Raw genomic sequence first — 20462 nt, 5'->3', positions numbered from 1 at the left:
GCATAGACTACAGTGCTACAATAGCACAGTGAAATTGAGCCAGAGTATAAGCATAGAGATTAAGCAGCAAATTAATGAAGAGTTTAAGACACACTTATTCAGATTCGTTTACAAGTTCCTCAGAGATCAAGCGGCTTACATTGGCATATCCATCTGAACCAGAGTGGTCAGACGGTGCTTAACCTTACTTGAATGGATAGCCTATAGTATATACACCACAAGCGAGCATAGTTGCCACGCTTGGAAGCGCAAGCGTCAGTGCTTGCAGTGGTTGTTGCCGGCGTCGGCGTCGACACGGTCGCCCTTGTGGTGCTGCGGCGGCTGCATGAGCGCGAGCGCGCGCTCGAACTGCGCCCAGCGCTGCTCGAGCGTGCCGTTGTAGCCGACGGACATGCGGACGAGCCCGGGGGAGATGCCCGCCCGGGCGCGGTCCTCGGGCGGCATCTCGCTGCTGGTGCTGCTCCCCGAGCAGGACATGAGCGTCTCGTAGTAGCCGAGGCTGACGGCCATGAGGCCGAACTGGGTGGTGTTCTGGAGGTGGTGCATGAGGCGGTTGGCGCGGTCCTCGGTGCCCATGTCGACGCAGAGCATGCCGCCGAAGCCGTACCCGGGGTTGCCCATGGATGCCAGGCGCGCGTGGTGCGGGTGGTCGGGGAGGCCCGGGTACGCCACGCGCAGGCCCAGCCGCTGCATCCGCGTCGCGAACGCCATCGCGCGGCGCGAGTGCTCCTGCATCCGCAGCGGCAGGTGCGGCAGCCGCTCCGACAGCTCGAACGCCACCTTGGCGTTCATCGTCGGCCCCAGCAGCATCAGCGCGCCGTCCTGCAGGTCCATCATCGCGTTCACCAGGCTCGCCGGCCCGCAGATCGCGCCTGAAAAACCAAAATCGGCTCAGACTCGACAATTCACGCCGCATAAACGACTGATGCTACTGCAACTGGAAGATTTCGTTCACGTAGCAGGACTTCTTCGTTTCTCCTGCACCGCACGTACGTCGGGGCCACAGCTGAGCAGTGAGGACCAAACGACAATAAAGCATGATCAGCTCTTGTCTGTTTGCAGTTTGGACGTAGCAGGGTCGGGACAAAAGCCACTGTGCACTACTGCAGATTGCGTACGTATATCTCAGCTAGCTTATCAGCCATTATTGAAAGAGAAAAAGACGAGGAGACGAAAAACAAAATTGGTGGGGTGCTACGAAACAAAAGGACATAAATCTGCGTCACGGGTGACACCATCTCTCACAATGATTAACCAGCTAGCAGAAAAATATGATTTTATTTGGCAGACAGCTCCCAGCTCCACGTCAGATTTTATGTTTCTAGATTAAGATAAAATTATTTAGGTATATATTTTTAAACTAAAATAAAAACAAAATAACTTACTCAAACACTCTTAGTATATTCATGACCCTAGCTTCATAAAATTATATAACTAGGAATAACCAACTTAAAAAATTCTAAGATCTGAAGCTGTGTCGAACCGGTCCAACGATCCGGCCTATGGTTAAAAGTGCCGGAGGAAACTGAGGAAATGACCAGTGCCAGAAGAAACTGGTCATTGCTCAGACAAATAATTAACCTGATGACAGAAAAACGGGAACCAAACAAGGCTCCCAAGCCGTCGGAGCATGTGCTCCGGCAACTAGCGACCGACGAAGACTGGACGATGACGTGCTACACATGGAGCGCGCCAGGCCGGGACGGGGTAGATGGTGTCACGTGCCGCTCGTCTGCTTTCTACTACTAGCTCTCGGGTCTCACGAGTGACTCACTGGCTTGTTCGTTTGGGTCTCTCCTGCGTCGTCGCCACATGGGGGCCGGCGTCATGGTCAAGCGAGATTGTCGTGGTTGGAAAAGGGCCGCGTGACGCAGCGAGTGTCGCTGGCCGTTCAATATCGTGCTAGCAAGTTTGGTGAACTGCCTGGTGCATTTTTTTTTGCCGCACCGCTTTAAAATTTTCTTACAAAATACTACTCTCTCCGATCATAGATACATACTGTTTTAAATAAAACACGATTTTAATATATAAACTTTACTATTATTTTTATTAAAATATATTTGTAAAATTCATTGAATTTATGATATTATAAAAGATTTTTTCGTATAAATCCATACATATAATTTTAAGGTTTTCAAATTATATATTTTAAAAGCTATTGTTAGTTAAATTTTTTAAAGTTTGGCTAAATATTTTTTAAATAATATGTATTTATGATTGAAAAGAGTAGTTACAAAATCTAAGTACTCAGAGTTAGACCTAATCATCTGTATACGAAACCTGACGTATTGACGAGCTCAGAAGCGCACGTGTGCTGTGTAGTTTATTCCACAAGCTAGTGATGGACTTAGAAGGATAGCGAGATCACGTCGTAATCAGTCTATCACTCGTGATTCTATATACTCTGGTCTGATTAATCTATTAGACGAGGAGAGGAGAAAGAGGAAGAAAAATAGAGCTCCTTCACTTTAGAACATCTTCAATCACACTCTTTTATTTCATTTTCTTTTTATTTCTCTTTTTGTCACATCTTCTTTATTTTTTCTCAGCTCTAACAGTTTTTTTTAAGGGGTTTACAAAAGGAAAGGAGATAGAATTCCAAAGTGAAGAGAATGTGAGAGAGAATTCTTTTGTGAAGAGAAGTTATTGTAACGTTGAAAGAAATTAGAATTTATTTGCAAAGAGAACTAGGCTTACGAAAAGCTGTTGAAGATATCTTAGCTCTGGATCCGCCAGAGTTCCCACGGCTAGATGCGCTCCACGTAATGGAGGACGGTTTTTGACCCCCAGCTTGACTGGGACACCTAGCAGCACCTGCTACTCTGCTAGTATCTACGTAACAATGCTTAAGATAGAGTTCATATCCTAATTGCAATTTGCAAGTATATAGTGTGCATGCAACGCTAATGCAACGTGTCGAAAACGTTTATTTCGCTGGCAGATCCCAACCACGAACTGCTAGGCGTTCTTGTCGCTGCATGCATGCTGAATCGATGTTGCAAAGTAGACGAGTGTGGCAGACGTGTCCTTACCGGCGATGATGTCGGCGCCGCCGCTGATGAACTTGGACACGCTGTGGACGACGACGTCGGCGCCGAGCCGCGCGGGCGAGACGATCACGGGGGTGAAGGTGTTGTCCACCACCAGCTTGGCCCCGGCGTCGTGCGCCACCCGCGCCAGCATCGGGATGTCCGCGACGGCCAGCGTCGGGTTCGACACTGTCTCCACGTACACCACCTGCGTCTCCCCCGGGACCACCGCGGCGCGCACGGCCGCCTCGTCGTCCGCGTCCACGAACGTCGCGCGCACCCCGCAGGCGCGCGGGAGGAACCGGGACAGCAGCGCGTGGGTGCCGCCGTACAGGCACCTTGACGCCACCACGTGCCCGCCGGCGCCCACGAGCTGCATCAGCACGGACGAGATGGCCGACATGCCCGACGCGGTGCAGTACGCGGCCTCCGTGCCCTCCAGCGCCGCCATCTGGCGCCCCAGCGCCAGCACCGTGGGGTTGAAGTGCCGGCTGTAGATGTACATGTCGCCGCGGTCGGGTCCCAGCTCGCCGGCGAAGAGCCGGCGCATGGTGTCCGGCTCCATCACCGTGAACGTCGCCGACGCCTCGATGGACATGTTCACGCCGCCGTGCTCGCCGAACTCGTGCCGCGCCGCTGCCAGCGCCGCCGCCGGGTCGGCCAACCGCTCCCGGCGGCGCGGCTTCGGTTTCCCGTCGGCGATGCCGTTGTCGTCGCCGAACCCGTCGTTCTCGAATGGGCGCTTGAGGGTGACGAGCTCGGAGGCGGCGGCCATAGCCTGGGCCATTGGGATGGGTGTGTTAGAAAGGTGCAGGAGATCACAGAGCGGCGCGGGGGAGGGAACAGGAGATGGTGGCAATTTATAGGCGAGGACGGGATCTTCTGTGGCTGAGGGACGAGAGATTGAACGGACGCCGGATGGAGGGGTATGAATCGGGCCCCATTCTACGGCCAGGGAGAAGGACAAAAGGTGTAAGAGGAGCCTTCCCATCCTGTGGGTCGCAAATTGTAACTGCAGTGTGACAGCTTCATGCCAAGTGCCCAAGTGTAGCGTCTGGACGTTATATTTGCCAAAGTATGTTGCAAATTGTAATTGCAGAAGCAGTAAATAAATTTTTGGTTACTGCAGTATCCAACCTTAATTATCTTGATAGTAAAAGGCTGCTTTTGGATATGGTAGAGGTATCAAGCTATATGCAGTGCGAAGCTAGAATATACTTGATGGCGGTGCCGAATACACAATTCAAAATAAATATTAGTACTAAAGCTCAATTTACTATAGTACATATATATTCAAAATAAAATAATTATTATTAAATGTTGATTTATCCTGATGCACTGCCACCAGTGTACCACACCCTAGCTTCGCCTCTGGCTATACGCATCCTACATATATCATACTACTCCCTCAGTCCAAAATAAGTATCGTTTTAGATATCGACATAATTCTCAAAGTACAAATTTGACTACTGCTTTTTGTTATAATATATTGATAAAATATAATAAAAATATATTATTTTAAAAGTATTTTTCGAGACAAATCAATTCATATCATTTTTAAGTATTCAAACTTAAAAATAAAATGTAATTTGTAACCAAAAATTAAAACAATTGAATATATGTAACTCAAAACGACACTTATTTTAGACTCAATAGAGTAATTAGTAGTAGTTACGGTGCCAGTAAGGCTACTCATCGAGGCATGCTATAAATCGTAGTTAACCATTGCTTATATATCCTTAGAAGAAGATCATTTGTTTATTTATAAGTAGATATTAATGAAATTTTCAGTATTACTCCCAAATATATTGGGCAATTTCGATATAAATTTCATTCACCAATGCCTGCCACCTTGTTCATTCCCACGTGAACTTTCGCCGAAACACATGGTACCCATCAACCGACGAGCCATACTCGTGCATGAACCCAGAGCAAATGCACTATTGCTCCCAGGTGAAAACACGGGAATGTTCAATGAACCAAACTCACTCAGCCTCACAGGCCCCTCCCCCATTGTAACAGTACTAGTCAAAATTGGTCACCGTAACTGCCAGAAAATGCAGAGCTCAATCTTCTTTTCCCATGCATGATGCATCCAGATTCCTGAGGCTAATCGACGGATGAATCTGGCCGTGATCCTCTCCGAATCCGCGAGCAAAAGAGAGCACCCAAAGCCAGCCCCAAGTAGGAGGCTGTCTGCCTCTGCACTGACCACTTTGTGTACAGGCAGCAGTGTACCAGGTGATGGATCAGTTCTTGACAGGCGTCTGACGAAGCCTCCTCGATCGGCGTGGATCAACAAGGCAAAACCGTGCACAGCTTCTCCTTCCAAATATATGGCGGCACGCATGCATTCATGGCAGGGTGCACACCAAACCACAAGCTTTTTCGCTCTCGTTTTGCGAGACCACATATCCACGAGTTTGTGCGAAATTTGCTCCGAGTTTCTATCTGTCTGGAACACGAGAATTTCCCAAGAATTCCACACGAAATGGTGCAATTCCTACGGGAATCAGGGAACGTTTGGAGGGGCTTAGGGCCTGTTTGACAGCTCTAGCTCCAAAGTGTCTTACAACAAAATATCCGGTGAAGCTAAGAGTACACTGATTTGTTTAGTTGACTAATCTTATTTACAGTCTAAATTAAAAATATATACTTAAACTATTTTATATTTGCTTACCAATATCAGCACAGCTGCTGATGCAGTGAAAAACGGAGCAAATTGACCGGTGGTAGTTGCGGCTAGAGCGGTGTGCGTGGCTGTGAAAATTTATCGTTGAAAAAAATCAATAAACCCGATAATTCTGTTTATTGGTAATTTATCGGTCAAAAATTTCGGTAATTTTTGAAACTGACGTTTTTTATTCTCGGGTCCAACACGCGAGCAACAAAACGTTGGTCCGCAGGCTGCAGCCCGCCAGACCACTCCCTCCAACTCTAATTCATTTATATGTTATTTTTTTATGTCAAATGGTTTGAATATAATCTATGTGTTTTTCTAGAGAAATTGGGTCATTTTTCCAAATTTTATCCAATTTTTTTTAAATTTGATAATTCTGTTTATCACTAATCTCCAATAAATTTTCATTACCGAGACGCGCGCGCGGGGCGCGCCCTGGAACGTTGGAACTGAGTGCGCATCGCCTTCAGCGCTGCGCTGGAGGCACGTGCGCCGTGGAGCCCCGGGCGCGCGCAGGCAGGCAGGCAATCCGAAAGGAATCTATCCACCGAGCCAGTCGCGATCCGCGACGCGCGGCACGGCCCACCGGACCGGCCGTGGCCCAGCCGCCGGGGCCGGAGCTGCTGTGCTCTCGGCGAAACGGAGCTTATCTTTTCTTCTCTTCTTCGGCATATCCACCGGACTTGTCTGAGACTGAAAGGCCACTACCACCGGCGTAGATTCATAGCTAGAAGCGTGCTCCGTTGGCCGAGAGTACAGAAGCGTGCGCCCATTCGCGGCTGCATACGGTGCAAGCCTTTCGTTTCTATTGGGAGGCAATGATTTTTATCGCCTCGCAGTGAGGCCCTCGCTGCTGTACCCATCGAGGAGGAAAGGAACGAGACTGCAGCTGGCGATCCATCGAGCTTTCGGGAGCGCCACTGTCTCGCCGGAAAGTATACGCTTCCAGTGTTTTTGGACTGAATATATTTGGCACTGTTCGAGCATTCCCTCTCTTTTGAAGATTCCAAAACTACGACAGGTTCATCTCAGGAACAAACTAGAAACTGGTCGCGTGCTAAAATTAACCGAGCCGATAATTCAGAGTACGTGCAGTCGGCGTCTTGGGAGCCGAGCAGTTTGCTTTCCTGAGGACGATGGCGGAGCACTGAGTCAAGCTGATCATGTATCAGATAAGAACATCTTCAATCTCCATGGTGCACACGTAGCACCGAGTCATAACTCGTCATGGCACAATAAGCATTGGATGGTGACCACTTTTGTTTTTTTTTTGTCCAGAATCTTATATTGCATATGGCCTTCGATCCGAGGTTTAGTACTCCTCTTGTTTATCACATGGATAAGAGCACTGGCTATTTTACGACATGTCAATCAGGACTACAAGAATTGCAGGGCAAAAGGAATAAATTGTTTTTTTTCACATGACCTTGTTCAAGTTTTGTTTAATCTTTTTCCTTGACTTCGGTGCTTGTTCTGGTTCCCGATGCTTGGATAGCACCTCTTGAGGCAAGCGCTCCAACGTTTGTCACATGCTCTCTCCTCCTATCACCCATGAAAAAACAAACGCTGGAGTTGCCCTTAGGCGGCACCTTTACACGACTAACACCAATCATTATTGTAGTTAACTTGTGATGCACGCACAATATTATTTTATATAGGGATGTAGTTTTTAGATTTTTTTTTTTCATTAGATCTATCCAAAACTCATTTAATTGAACTAAAGATTCACCTTCAACCAATTAATCTAAAAAAATTAAATTAAGTAGTAATTCAGAACTGCTCATTAAGTACACAATTGCATTCCTAATTTTATAACATCCAACGTGCCACAAAATTACGAACATTGCTAACAACTCTTGTGTTTCTATTTTTCTGACAAGTCATTCTGCATTTGCAAATGCGAACATGTCTCAGTGTTCCCCTTTCATGAACTCATTCCGCGAGAAAAAGCAGGGCTTCATTGTCCTCTTTTACTGGTCTTGATTCAACAACAATAGAGAGGAGCTCCACCGTTCCATCTGGTAGCAAAGGAGGCAGTGCTTGCTTTTTCCTGTCCTAGAAGCTAGGCACGATCCCAAAGAATAGGCCAAACAAACAGATGTGCACATGTACAGAAACCTGGTAGCTAACACAAAGAAAATGGAAATCATTCAGCATATTCTCAGCCTGTTTGAATTGCCGATGTCTATGATAACAATGACGAAGAGGACGAGCTGTTCCCCACCGGACATACACCTTGTGGTTCAATGCGATGCCAAAAATGCCGCTTTATTTGGAAGTAAAGGTGTCGCCAGCGAATATATGTGATATGCATTTTATCATAAGGATGGATTGCATCCATACACAATCTATCACGATGGCGCTTCATACACAATCTATCACGATGGTGCTTCGCCTTGGATGAAGTTGGGAGCAGGTATCGTTACATTATAACAACATAAGTATAGTATATCATTTTTAAACATTCATTATTCTAAATTAACACGTCCCGCAACTCATTTTTTTTAGTAACAGAGATCTACAAAATTCCCTCATGGTGATTACGGTATAAGCCTTCGGTTACTTCACACAAACAGCTACTGAATGAGTCCACAGCCATCTTTGAAGACTATGCTGTATGGCTATCTAAGACATGATCCCATGAATTGAATGCAATGGTTGTAGCTCCATGTAAAATACCAATAGATGATTATGCATAGCTGATATCTACACCCTCTTTAGGAAAAACATGTGCTCTTTTTGTAATATATAGCGCTTGTAGGTGCAAGACAATCAACTCATGTCAGATTTTGTGCAAAGCCTGTTCTGGTCTGTAAATAATATATAGCAGTTGCATCCCTGTACCTTTTCAGGATAACTATCCACTGCATAAACATATATGTTGCACCATCCAGTTCATTTGGTTAATATCCGCAGCGCTCCAACTGATATCACAATCGATACTCAAACCCTTCCGTAATCCCAAACAATAGGAATGCAAATTTTGTATTTTTTAGATTATTGGATCAACCAAAAGCTAAAAAAATAAACTAAAGATTCACTCTCATATAGCTAAGTTAAGAAAATATTAAACTAAATAATAACACAAAACTACCAATTAGATAATCACTTACATCCCTACTGATCAATACTCAGATGTGCGTCCATTTGCTTGCTGCCCCTCGGCTAACGGCGCGCCGGTTTCCACTAATACATAGGATTCCGGGATATTTTACACGCCAACTATTACTATCGAGGATTTTTCGTGCTCTGGTGTTCCTTTTGTTTTTCAAGAAAATGTCCGTACAGACGGGCTCTTAGTTATCCGTGTTGCATCACTGCTCAAACTACACGCGCAGCAGGCATCGATGATTTTTGTTGATAGTGATAGTTACTGGATGTAAAGAGCAGAGAATAAATGGATTCTAACTCATTTTTTATTGATCTTTTATTGATATTTATACATGTTTAAGAGGTGTCTGTTCGGGATATATCTTTTCTAAACGAATGTCTATCTTCTAAAGGACATAAACAACCATCAGTCAGTTGCTCGATGTGCAACTGCTGTGCGATTGCCTTAACGTGGATTATCTGTTTTCTAACACTCTCTATTGATGGAGTCCATGTACATATAATCTTAAAGTTATATGGGGAAAATACGAGGAGAGTAGTAATGATATGCTATTAAAACTATTTTAAAATCTAGTAGAAAAATAAAAAAAATGATATAGTATATATTGATTTTTGCCTCTTGGCAAACTCATATGAGAAAACTTTTTAAAAGTGAAAAACTCATAAATGAGCTTAGAGAACAATAGATATATCTTGTATACCTCCTTTAAACACCTAACCAGTGAAAATAGGAGATATAACATATGTCTATGAGAAACTTTGTAAGTAAAATTTATAAAGGAAAAGGAGTATAATATAATGTATGAATAGATTAAAATTCAAGATGAGACTCCTCCTAATCATTGTAAATCTCGAAGTCGTCGCATACCAATACCATGAATATATTTTTGAATGTTGATGTTGATAAAGACTTTGTGAATAAATCTACGAGGTTATCACAAGATTTAATTTGCAAGATATTTATTTCCCCACTTTGTTGTAACTCATGAGTATAAAATAATTTATGGGTAATATGCTTAGTGATATTGCTCTTTATGTAATCTGTTTGCATCTTAGCAACATAAACAACATTATCTTTGTAAATAATGGTGAGTGATTCAATGGAACCAATCCACATGACCGTTGTATGTGGTTGATCATTCTGCGAAGCCACATGTATTCACATGATGCCTTATAATGTAATTATTTCAGAATAATTGGTGGATGTAGCCACTAAAGTCTGTTTGGAAGACTTCTATGAAATGGTTGTCATTTCACCATGTAGGAACACGGACATGTCTGTGATCTAGCATTGTGGGGATCTGATAAGTAGCTAGCATCAGTGTATCCAATCATACTTGAATCTTGATTTCTTTGAAATTGAAAGAATAGATCAAGATCTTTGGTGCCTCAAAGATATCAAAAGATATTTTTGACTCCTGCCCAACAACGTTTAGTTGGAGCTACGCTATGTCGAGCTAGTAAGTTCACTGCAAATACGATATCAGACTTAGTGCAATTTGCGAGATATATAAGCACTCCAATGGCATTGAGATAAGGAACTGCGGCTCTTAGTAACTTTTCTCCTTCCTCCTGTGGTCTAAAAGGATCTTTCTCCATATCAAGAGATCGAACGACCATGGGAGTCTTGGATGGATATGATTTGTCCATATTGAATTTCTCTAATATTTTTTGGTATATGCGGCTTGGTGTACTAGAATACCTGAAGAAAGATGCTCAAGTTATATACCCAAGCAAAATTTGGTTTTACCCAAATCCTTTATTTCGAATTCTGTCTTAAGATGATTGTGTGCTTCATCTATATCTTCTGTATTTTCAATGATATTCAGATCATCGATATAGACAGAGATGATGCAAAATCATGTTGAGGACTTCTTTATGAAGACACATGGGCAATCATCATTGTTGGAGTATCTTTTATGTAGAAGGAACTCTTTTAGTCGGTTGTACCACATTCTTTCCAACTATTTTAAATCATATAGTGACTTTTTAAGCTTTACACAATATTGTGGTTTGTGTTTGAATTCGGAATGTCTAGTCCTTCGAGAACTTTCATATATATGTCCGAATCAAGTGATCTATATAGGTGTGCGGTCACTACATCTATCAACTACATAGATAGATAATTTTGAACTACCTATCAACTACATAGATAGATAATTTTGAACTGCTAATAAAATTAGATATCAGAACGTGATTCCATTCATCATTGGAGAATAAGTCTCATTGAAGTCAATATCAAGTCTCTGTATGAACCCTTGTGCTACAAGCCTTATTTTATATCTCACCGTCTCGTTGTTTTCATTCCATTTGCGGACGAAAATCCACTTGTATCTCACATGAAAAATGTTACGAGAGTAGGTATTACTGATGCGAATACCTCTCTTTTGGAGAGCGAGCGCAATTCTGCCTATATTGCATCCTTACATAGTGTCTAGTCCGAGCGCTTACGGTACTCTATCATGGTCTTGGGATCTGGATCATTGTGAAGGTCATTTGCAATCTTTGAGGAGAAGTAAGTGTCGACAATTGTATTTTTTCTATCAAATGATTCTCCAGAATCAATATAATTGATGAAAATTTCATCCACCATTTCTAACCCATTATGATTTCCCATTACAATAGAGTCGAGGTGTTCCGATGTCCCAGCATCAATATGTGCACAATTGAGTTGGGATGCGGATGCTGATCATCCACTAGATGTATAGTATCCATAGATTTTGGGTGTCGTTCAACTTGATGTTGATTTGTATTTACTATTTTAAGGGTGGGATTCCTCTATTTTCGCAGTAGCTTGCAAGAAGTTTTATCCTTTGTGACCGTCCTTCTCCCCCTCTTATTTTGATTTGAAAGTTGAGTAATTTTGTTTGGTACCTCCACTCTTTCCGGTACATTCCTAGCATGAATGTAGGATTTAATGATACATTTGTTATCAGTAAATGCATCTAGCATATTATTTGTAATATGTTATAAATTTATGATTCTTTGAACATGGAGTTCAGATTCTTGTGTATGTGGATCTAAGGAGAAAATATCTATGGCATTCTAATTAATTTTTTGATATTCTTGTTTACTTTAAATCTCCCCCTAATGTTGTGAAATGTTCCTCATTAAATATGAAGTCAGCGTATCGGACTGTAAATAGGTCCCCTGTGAAGGGTTTGAGGTATTTTATGATTGATAGAGAGTTATACCCCACGTAGATCCCTAATTTCCTGTGTGGGCCCATTGATGTACGCTGCGGTGGTGAGATCGGTACGTATACAGCGCAACCGAATTTTCACAGATGGGAAATGCTAAGAGGATTTCTATGTACTAACTACAGCGGGGAGACAATGTGATATGCAGTTGGTCATAATTGAATTAAGTCAATAGCGAGTAAGACTGCATGACCCCAATGTAAAGTTGATAAATTGCAATTATGTAATAATAGTAGTGTGATGAGCTTGACTCTCTTGATGAGAGATTAATCCAAACCATTTTGAGTATGGATGTATGGTACTAAATGCTAGACTTGAATTTCTAGCGCCATACAATAATCATTGAAGTCACGTGAGGTGAATTCAGCCATATTGTCCATTCGAATGGATTCTATCCTATGTTTAGTATAATATGCTCGTAATTTAATAATTTGATCAATTATTTTGACAAAAATATGATTTCGTGTGGACAAAAGACACACATATGATCATCGTGTAGATGCGTCAATAAGAACTATGAAGTATCTAAACGGTCTAGATAATGGTTGAATTAGACCGCATATATTACCCTTAAATGCGTTCAAAGAATTTGAGTGGTTCAACTTGGATTTTAAGATAAAAGGTCTTAAAATCAATTTTCATGTAGCAAATGCAGTGCACATAAAATCCGAAGATTGTGGGAATTTGGTAGTTTCTATACCATGACTAATTGAATTGTCGATAATTTTTCGCATCATCCCGACGCCGGGATGACCAAGACGATCATGCCATATTTGGAATATGTCTACATTTTGCAAAATTACCTTATATGTAACATGTGGTACAAATTTGATGTATGTATAGTATAATTCTAAAGATAAAAGAGAATTTTCTCTAGTATTTGTTTGGCATGTCCGCTATTTTTTTGTAATAAGAAGATATTCCTCTTTGTTGTCATCATGGTTTTCGATATGAAAACTATTTTGACGGACATCTCTATAACTTAGTAGGATACATGTTGAATCAGAATATAATAGTACATCATCGATTGTAATTTGAGTACTCATAGGGAGTGTGATTATGACGCAATCAAAACCAACAATCATATTATCGCGTCCAATAATTATCAAAACATTTCCTTTACTCTTTTTAAGAGTTTGAAAATATTTAGTTTCCCTAAATATAGAGTTAGTGGTACAGCTATCCACTAAGCATATTTTCTCTTTCATCGGATTATCTCCCGTAGACATCTGTGATTGATGGAGGTCTTTGTGCCTCTTATTCTTCTGTTGATCATTCAGTGGAGAGCGTAGGTGCTAATAACGTGTTGATAGCGATAATAACTGGATGTAAAGAACAAAGAATAAATGGATTTGAACTCATTCTTTATTGATCTTTTATTGGTATTTATACATGCTCGAGAGGTGTCCGTTCGGGAGTTGCCTTGATATGAATCATCTGTTTTCTAATAATTTTTGCGCCGTTTTGAAAATGCCTCTCCGATTCTTTAGCTCTGTTTTGTCCCAATGATTATGATTATATTGGAGTTGTTGATTTTCTGTAAACGTGTTAAACACTTCAAATGTTACTTCCAAGAAAAATAAAATAAATTGATTGCATCGTTGTAACACTTCAAAACACTCGTATTTGAGGTAACACCGTTGTACGAACATAATACAGCAGGCCAGAGTGAGTATGCAAGAAAGTAGCACCGAAGCATCAGCAACAGTCGAACATGAAACAATATACCTTCGTGCATTAGCAAAACCAGCCAATGGAAAAATCCCATCGGTGCAAGCGTTCGTGCAACAAGGCCCAAACAAGGCATCATATGCAACCAAGCCATGACCTACTTGAGAATGTTGGGTGACTTCACATCACCGAAAGGAGAAAACAGGAGGGGGGCAAATCCGAAGCTTATTACAGCACAGGTTACATCTCATCTGACTGTGTTCTAAAAAAAAGAGTAGCTAGTTCTAAATCCGACCTCTACCATTCCGTCTTCTGCAGACTCACTTCTTCACCTCCTCGTACTCGGCCTCCGGAGCCTGGTCGCCGCCACCCTGAGGTCCTGACCCCGACTGAGAACCACCTGAGCCGCCGCCAGACATGTGTTGCCCGATCTTTGAGACAGCCTTGTTCGCGGCCTCAAGTTTGGCCTTTATCTTCTCAATGTCGTCTGAGGCCATCTCCTGGCGGAGGTCAGCAATGGTTGCCTCGATCTCAGATGCAACCTCTGCCGGGATCTTGTCCCTGTACTCACCCAAACTCTTTTCGATGCTGTAGATAGTGGTGTCTGCATTGTTCCTGATGTCAATGAGCGCTTTCCGCTCCTGATCCTTCTGGGCATGAAGCTCAGCTTCTTGGACCATCTTCTGGATATCAGCTTCAGATAGCCCACCAGAGGATCGGATGGTAATGTTCTGCTCCTTTCCGGTGGCCTTATCTTTCGCAGAGACAGTCACAATACCATTGGCATCGATGTCGAATGTGACCTCAATCTGAGGCATTCCTCTTGGGGCAGGTGGAATGCCCACGAGATCAAATTCACCAAGAAGCTTGTTGTCTGTAGCCATTTCACGCTCACCTTGCAACACACGGATACCTACTTGGGTCTGATTGTCAGCAGCAGTTGAGAACACCTGCAAAAATAAAGCCAAAGATCAGATCAAGGTCACACCAGGGGAATTAGGGAAAAAATGCTTGTGCTGCATGTATCAGAGACTAATAATCCTATCTAAAGACTTTGCACCTCCTTGTACAGGGAACAATCAGCAAGAAAAAAAAGAACAACCAATGGGTTACAGGAGTTAGCCCGAAAGATCATAAACCACTTCACATAAATGAAAGTGCAAGGAGTAAAGCTTTTCACATGAGGCTGTATCAGACTCATCATGCAATGACATGAGTACAAGGCCAACAGAGCATTGTATCGCAACTTTGTGACCATACCAAAACAGCAAATGTGAAATAGATGTCAAGACAAAATATGTAGACATAAGGCTCATCAAGTTAAATCAGGGTTAGTCAAACAAGATGAAGCTGCATGCTGAGAAAAAAAAATAGAGATGTAATAACTCACCTGGCTTTTCTTGGTGGGAATTGTAGTGTTCCTGTTGATCAATCTGGTGAAAATACCACCGAGCGTCTCAATACCAAGTGACAGGGGAGTAACATCAAGGAGAAGAAGCTCCTTCACATCTCCACGGAGGATGCCGCCCTGAATGGCAGCACCCATGGCCACAGCTTCATCTGGGTTGACTCCTTTGCTTGGGCTCTTTCCAAAAATTTCAGAGACTACCTCCTGTACTTTTGGAACCCTAGTCATTCCACCAACAAGAAGTACTTCATCCACCTCCTTAGTAGATATTCCAGCATCCTTCAAGCAGTTCTTGCATGGATCTCTAGTCCTCTCAATCAGATGGTGCACAAGAGTTTCAAGCTTTGACCTTGTCAGTGTGATATTCAAATGCTTTGCTCCTGAAGCATCAGCTGTTATGAATGGTAGATTGATTTCAGTCTGAGCAGTCGATGAAAGTTCAACCTTTGCCTTCTCAGCAGCTTCACGAAGCCTCTGCAGGGCCAATCTATCCTTAGACAGATCAATGCCCTCGGTTCTCTTGAAATCACTCACTAAGAACTCCAATAGTGTGTTATCAAAATCTTCGCCACCCAAGAAAGTATCACCGTTTGTTGCTTTGACCTGACAATACATAGAATCAAATCAGAAAAGAATGTATGTCATAAAAAGTTTTCATCGCAACGTGACTCGAAAATTATGAAGACATACCTCAAAAACTCCATTTGAAATCTCGAGAATAGAGATATCAAAGGTTCCTCCTCCAAGATCAAAGACTGCTATCAAACCCTCCTTGTTGTTCATTCCGTAAGACAGAGCAGCTGCTGTCGGTTCATTGATGATCCTTTCAACATCTAGGCCAGCAATGCGGCCTGCATCCTTTGTGGCCTGACGCTGAGCGTCATTGAAATACGCTGGAACAGTAATCACTGCCTTCGAGACAGATTTGTTAAGGTAAGATTCAGCTGTCTCCTTCATCTTGGTCAACACAAATGCACCAATCTGACTTGGTGAGTACTGTTTGCCATCAGTTGTTTCAACCCAAGCATCACCATTTGGAGCCTTCACAATTTTGTATGGCACCATCTTCATCTCTTTCTGTGTCTGTGGATCATCAAAGCGGCGCCCAATCAACCGCTTTGTTCCAAAGAAAGTATTCTGGGGGTTGGTTACTGCCTGACGCTTGGCTGGAGTTCCAACAAGCCGCTCACCTTTTTGACTAAAGGCGACAACAGATGGTGTTGTTCTCGCACCTTCAGCATTCTCAATAACTTTTGGGTTCTGCAGTCATTTAATTGCCCAATTTAGCAAACAACAATTGAGAGAATAAACATTACAGGGAGAATCCATACTGACCTTCCCCTCCATAACAGAAACACACGAGTTAGTTGTTCCCAAATCGATTCCAATGACCTCATTTCCAGCTGCTTTTGCACTGAAAGCAGTTACCATGTAAATCAGTATTACTGCAATCACAAAGCTGTGTAGAATTAAGGCAAGAGATCATTGTTACCTGAAAGGTCTTGCAAAACTACCCCATTTTGAGCATACATTGGCAGCACATGTTGACTGTAAGCTGGCGCTTAGCTGAAACAAGTACATTCACAGACAGTAAGAGCTCAGAAACCGGCTAGAAAAACGAATTGCATAGTATATAAAGTAATTCGAGCAACCCTCAAACACGAATCTAGCTACACTGACTAGGTAAACAAAATATAACTGATAGAGAATACAGCCGCTACCCAAAAAAAAAAAAAAAACACTATTGGCCATGGCACAATGACCAATGACAATCTATTCATAGTTAGCTCCTCACCAGTTGTGTAATAACGCCACTACTAATGCGAAAACTCCTCTGCACATGGAAGCAATATACAATCTTCTAACAATAACACCACATCCATGAATAAAATACCTAGTAATAAGCCATTTTGTGTGCACGCAAACAATTTAAATACAACCTAATCTCTCAAAAATCGCAGAAGATCGTTGCTTCTACCGCAGCAGTAAACCAGTAACTATCAGAACTGAACTAATCCATCAATACCCAAGCACATCGAATCTACCAGCACTAACTCATCCTTCCCGCGCCGAAGCCTCAAGCACGTGAAATCCCATCTAATATACAATCACTTATCACCACCGTCCATCTCTCCTAACGGATCAGAACTAGATTTGCGTAGAGTACCAAGCAGGACACGACCGCACCGAAGAATACAAAACCACAGAGACAGAGGTAGAGGGGAGGAGCGTTACGGATCCGAGAGGGGACGCGAGCTCCCGGCGGCGCACGGCGCGGAGAAGCAGCGAGGCCGCCATGGGCTAGTCCCGGGGCCGCGGCGAGGAGGGTTTCGGCTGCGCGGCTGCGGCGAGGGTTTTGGGACTTGGGAGGGGATGCTTCGGGAGACGGCGAGGGGGAGGGGGCTGGGGGTGGGTCTGGCTCGTGGTGGGCTTTATGAGGTCGAGGCCGCTGCGGCCGTCTGGGTGACTGAACGGTGGGCCGACACGTCGGTCGGGTGAAGACATGGCCGAATGAGCCGCGTCCGGCACGGCACGCTGGTTGGCCCAGCTAAGTAACCGATTGAGCCGTGCCGACCCACGTGGCGGAGACGCGACTCACGGCATGGCCTATGAAGCAAAATGCCATGTCGGGTTGGCTCGAACACGCCCACAACACATTGTGCTGTGTTGGGCGCGGCAGTGTGGTGCTGGACGGGGTGAGGCTGCGCGGCGGCGCGACGGCCAGGGCACGGTGAGACGGGGCGACGGTATGAGATAACCGGGTTAGGTCGTCCCAACACGATGTGAGCGCAGGCCCAGCCCGGCTATCTCGAGTCGTGTTGTGCTGAGGGTTTAAAAATTCGTTGAAATCGCTCGGTATTCACAATATTAGGCACTGCATTCTGAATTTAATCAGTTTTCGAATTTAAATTAAAAAAGTTAAAAAATAAAAAAAATATTTTAGACAAGTCTAAGATCTTCTGTGAAAAAAATTAAAAATAATATCGTTTACAACATATTTAATGAAGAGTAAGTTTGAAACAAATTACTAAAATGTGTCATATAAACAGAATGATTTGGCCTATCACATTAAGGAAAAGCTTAACGTGCAAATACATATTTTTTTTAAACATATCTTAAGATGATCTTTAAAATTAGTTTTACTTTATTTAGAGTTTTATTAATTTCTTCATATTGTTTATAAAGTTTACAAACATAAAGTAAATACGTTAAGAAACAACACTTTAATTAATTTTTTCATGTCTATCATTATTTTTCCTATATAAAGTACAGTATAAATAAACTAATAAAAGTTGTTTCACTAAATTTGGAGATATGATGGGTGATTTATGAATTAATCTAGTTACAACACATTTACACAATCATGCATATTACAATAATTATTTAATGAGTTAATGTATGTTTAAAAGACATAGGATCATGTAAGAAGACTAACAAAATTGGTTTCATGTTTTTTATTAGCAAAGAATTAACTATGCATTTAACTAGGTTTAGAAAATACATTTTCTCACGTAAAATATTCAACTTTTTCATGAGTATAAATACTTTTATAATGTAGATCGTGTTACAAGGAAACTAATAAAATTTGTTTCACTTGATTTGAAGCTCAGATGAATTAGTTATTAAATTTACAAAGTTGAGCTATTTTTTTCTTTTAACTTCACCGCAATTCAGGAAATGCGCTAGGTAAATCAGGAAAATTGAATGGTTTTCGAAGAATTCATCCAAAATATGTTCAATACGGAAAAATCAGAAAATACTGTCGGTTTTCGGTGTAATTTGATCGTTTTCGGTTGAATTTGAGCAGTTACCAAATAGTCGATTCAGTCAAATTCTCACCGAATTTTACAAATTTAACTGAGTGAATTTGGTCAAATTCTCACCAAATTTTGAGTGATTTTCCCGATATTCGTGAATTTGGGAATTTGGTAGATCCTAGTTTTCAACTATAAAACAAATTTGTGATCGTATCAGGCCATATTTATAGTAGCGGGTCTAGATATGGTCCAATTGATCAGCACTAAAGATGGCCAACTGGGCCGGGCCTAATGGGCCAGCCCGCGGCACGGGAAAATTGGCTCGGCCCAGGCACGGCACAACACGGTTAGGCGGGCCGTGCCTGGGCCGGAGCCGCGGCACGCCGGGCCGGCACGGCACGGTCTATTTAAGTTTTTCTTTTTTTTAAGGTTTTATATAATTTATTTATCCCTAATACATAAAGAGATCCTTAACAGGGTGGTAGAGTCATTGCTTCCCATGTACGAGGTCTTGAGTTTGATCCCTGCATTCGGCGGTTTTTTGATGTTTTTCGGGATTTTCATGTGTTAACGGGCCGCCAGGCCAGAAAAATACTAATGGGCCTATCGTGCCACGGGCCGGCACGGCACGGCCCGATCTTAAATGGGCCGTGCCTGGGCTGCAACCACGGCACGTGGACCGGCACGGCACGGCCCGTTTAGCTAACGGGCTGTAACGGGCTGTGCCCAAAACGGGCCGTGCCTGACTGGGCCCGTGCCGTGCCAGGCCGGACCACCCATTTAGACATCTTTAATTCAGCACTAGTCGGATGTGACTGCGCGGCACAGTATGCAAGGCTGTAGAATGGTCTTGACGTGAGAACCAGTTTCTCGAAGTACGGGTGTTTTTTCTCTTCTTTTTCAAGAGTAGGAAAGAATTTTTACGAATTCTATAGATTTAATTAGATTCTCATAATCTAAAACCAAAATAAACATATCTTTAATTTAGAGTTAATATCATAAAACTATATTAAGATTGAAAAAACTATCACAAAATTACTCTTTTCAAAACCAGTTTTATAATACTAAACTCTTATATTGATGGTACACTTTTTGTCAATCAACGATGCCTTCGTTTCCGTCGCGGGACCGTCTCGGAACGATCCGACCCAAAAATGCAATTCTCGCAGGCCATTATCAGGAACTGACGCATTACTCAAAAAACATCGGACAACGCCACGACGGACCAACCCATGCCGGATGGAATCGATCTACAAACCAAACACGCTACAAGTTCACCAAACTATACTTACTATTGTCATACCATATCATAAAACTACTATTTATTGTCATTTCGTATTATAAAATTACCTTTTTAAATCATAAAAAAATTGCTATACAAATGAGCATAAATGTATAGTTTTTTTACATATAATTTTGCTATACAACTGACAAAATGATTGTGGTTTTTAAAAAAATTGACTTCTAAAAGTGTAGTTTTTTGATATTTATGTCAACAAAAATGTAATTTTGTGAAACAGTTCTTAAAAGGGTAGTTTTGCGATAGGTTTTCAATTATAGTATAGTTTTGTGAAATTTACTGATTAATTTATATATTTTGTGATT

The 20462-nt window shown here is 42.4% G+C and overlaps 2 protein-coding genes across 2 annotated transcripts; both read right to left on the bottom strand.

Moving 5' to 3' along the window:
- Nucleotides 1-71: 71 nt before the first annotated feature.
- LOC133907011 (methionine gamma-lyase-like) lies at nt 72-3980 on the bottom strand. The gene is made up of 2 exons (XM_062348982.1): nt 3033-3980; nt 72-872 (listed from the first exon to the last, which is right to left on the bottom strand). Exons 1-2 carry the CDS (start codon nt 3814-3816, stop codon nt 256-258), a joined length of 1401 nt encoding a protein of 466 aa, XP_062204966.1. The 5' UTR covers nt 3817-3980; the 3' UTR covers nt 72-255.
- Nucleotides 3981-13735: 9755 nt separating this feature from the next.
- LOC133907010 (heat shock 70 kDa protein, mitochondrial-like) lies at nt 13736-17516 on the bottom strand. Its single transcript, XM_062348981.1, has 6 exons — nt 17335-17516; nt 16592-16665; nt 16435-16513; nt 15790-16359; nt 15082-15702; nt 13736-14641 (listed from the first exon to the last, which is right to left on the bottom strand). Exons 1-6 carry the CDS (start codon nt 17395-17397, stop codon nt 14012-14014), a joined length of 2037 nt encoding a protein of 678 aa, XP_062204965.1. The 5' UTR covers nt 17398-17516; the 3' UTR covers nt 13736-14011.
- Nucleotides 17517-20462: the final 2946 nt, after the last annotated feature.

The sequence above is a fragment of the Phragmites australis genome, chromosome 24 (genome assembly GCF_958298935.1).
Source record: "Phragmites australis chromosome 24, lpPhrAust1.1, whole genome shotgun sequence".
In the NCBI taxonomy this organism is placed as follows: domain Eukaryota; kingdom Viridiplantae; phylum Streptophyta; class Magnoliopsida; order Poales; family Poaceae; genus Phragmites; species Phragmites australis.
This window is presented reverse-complemented; position numbering and strand designations above follow the sequence as displayed.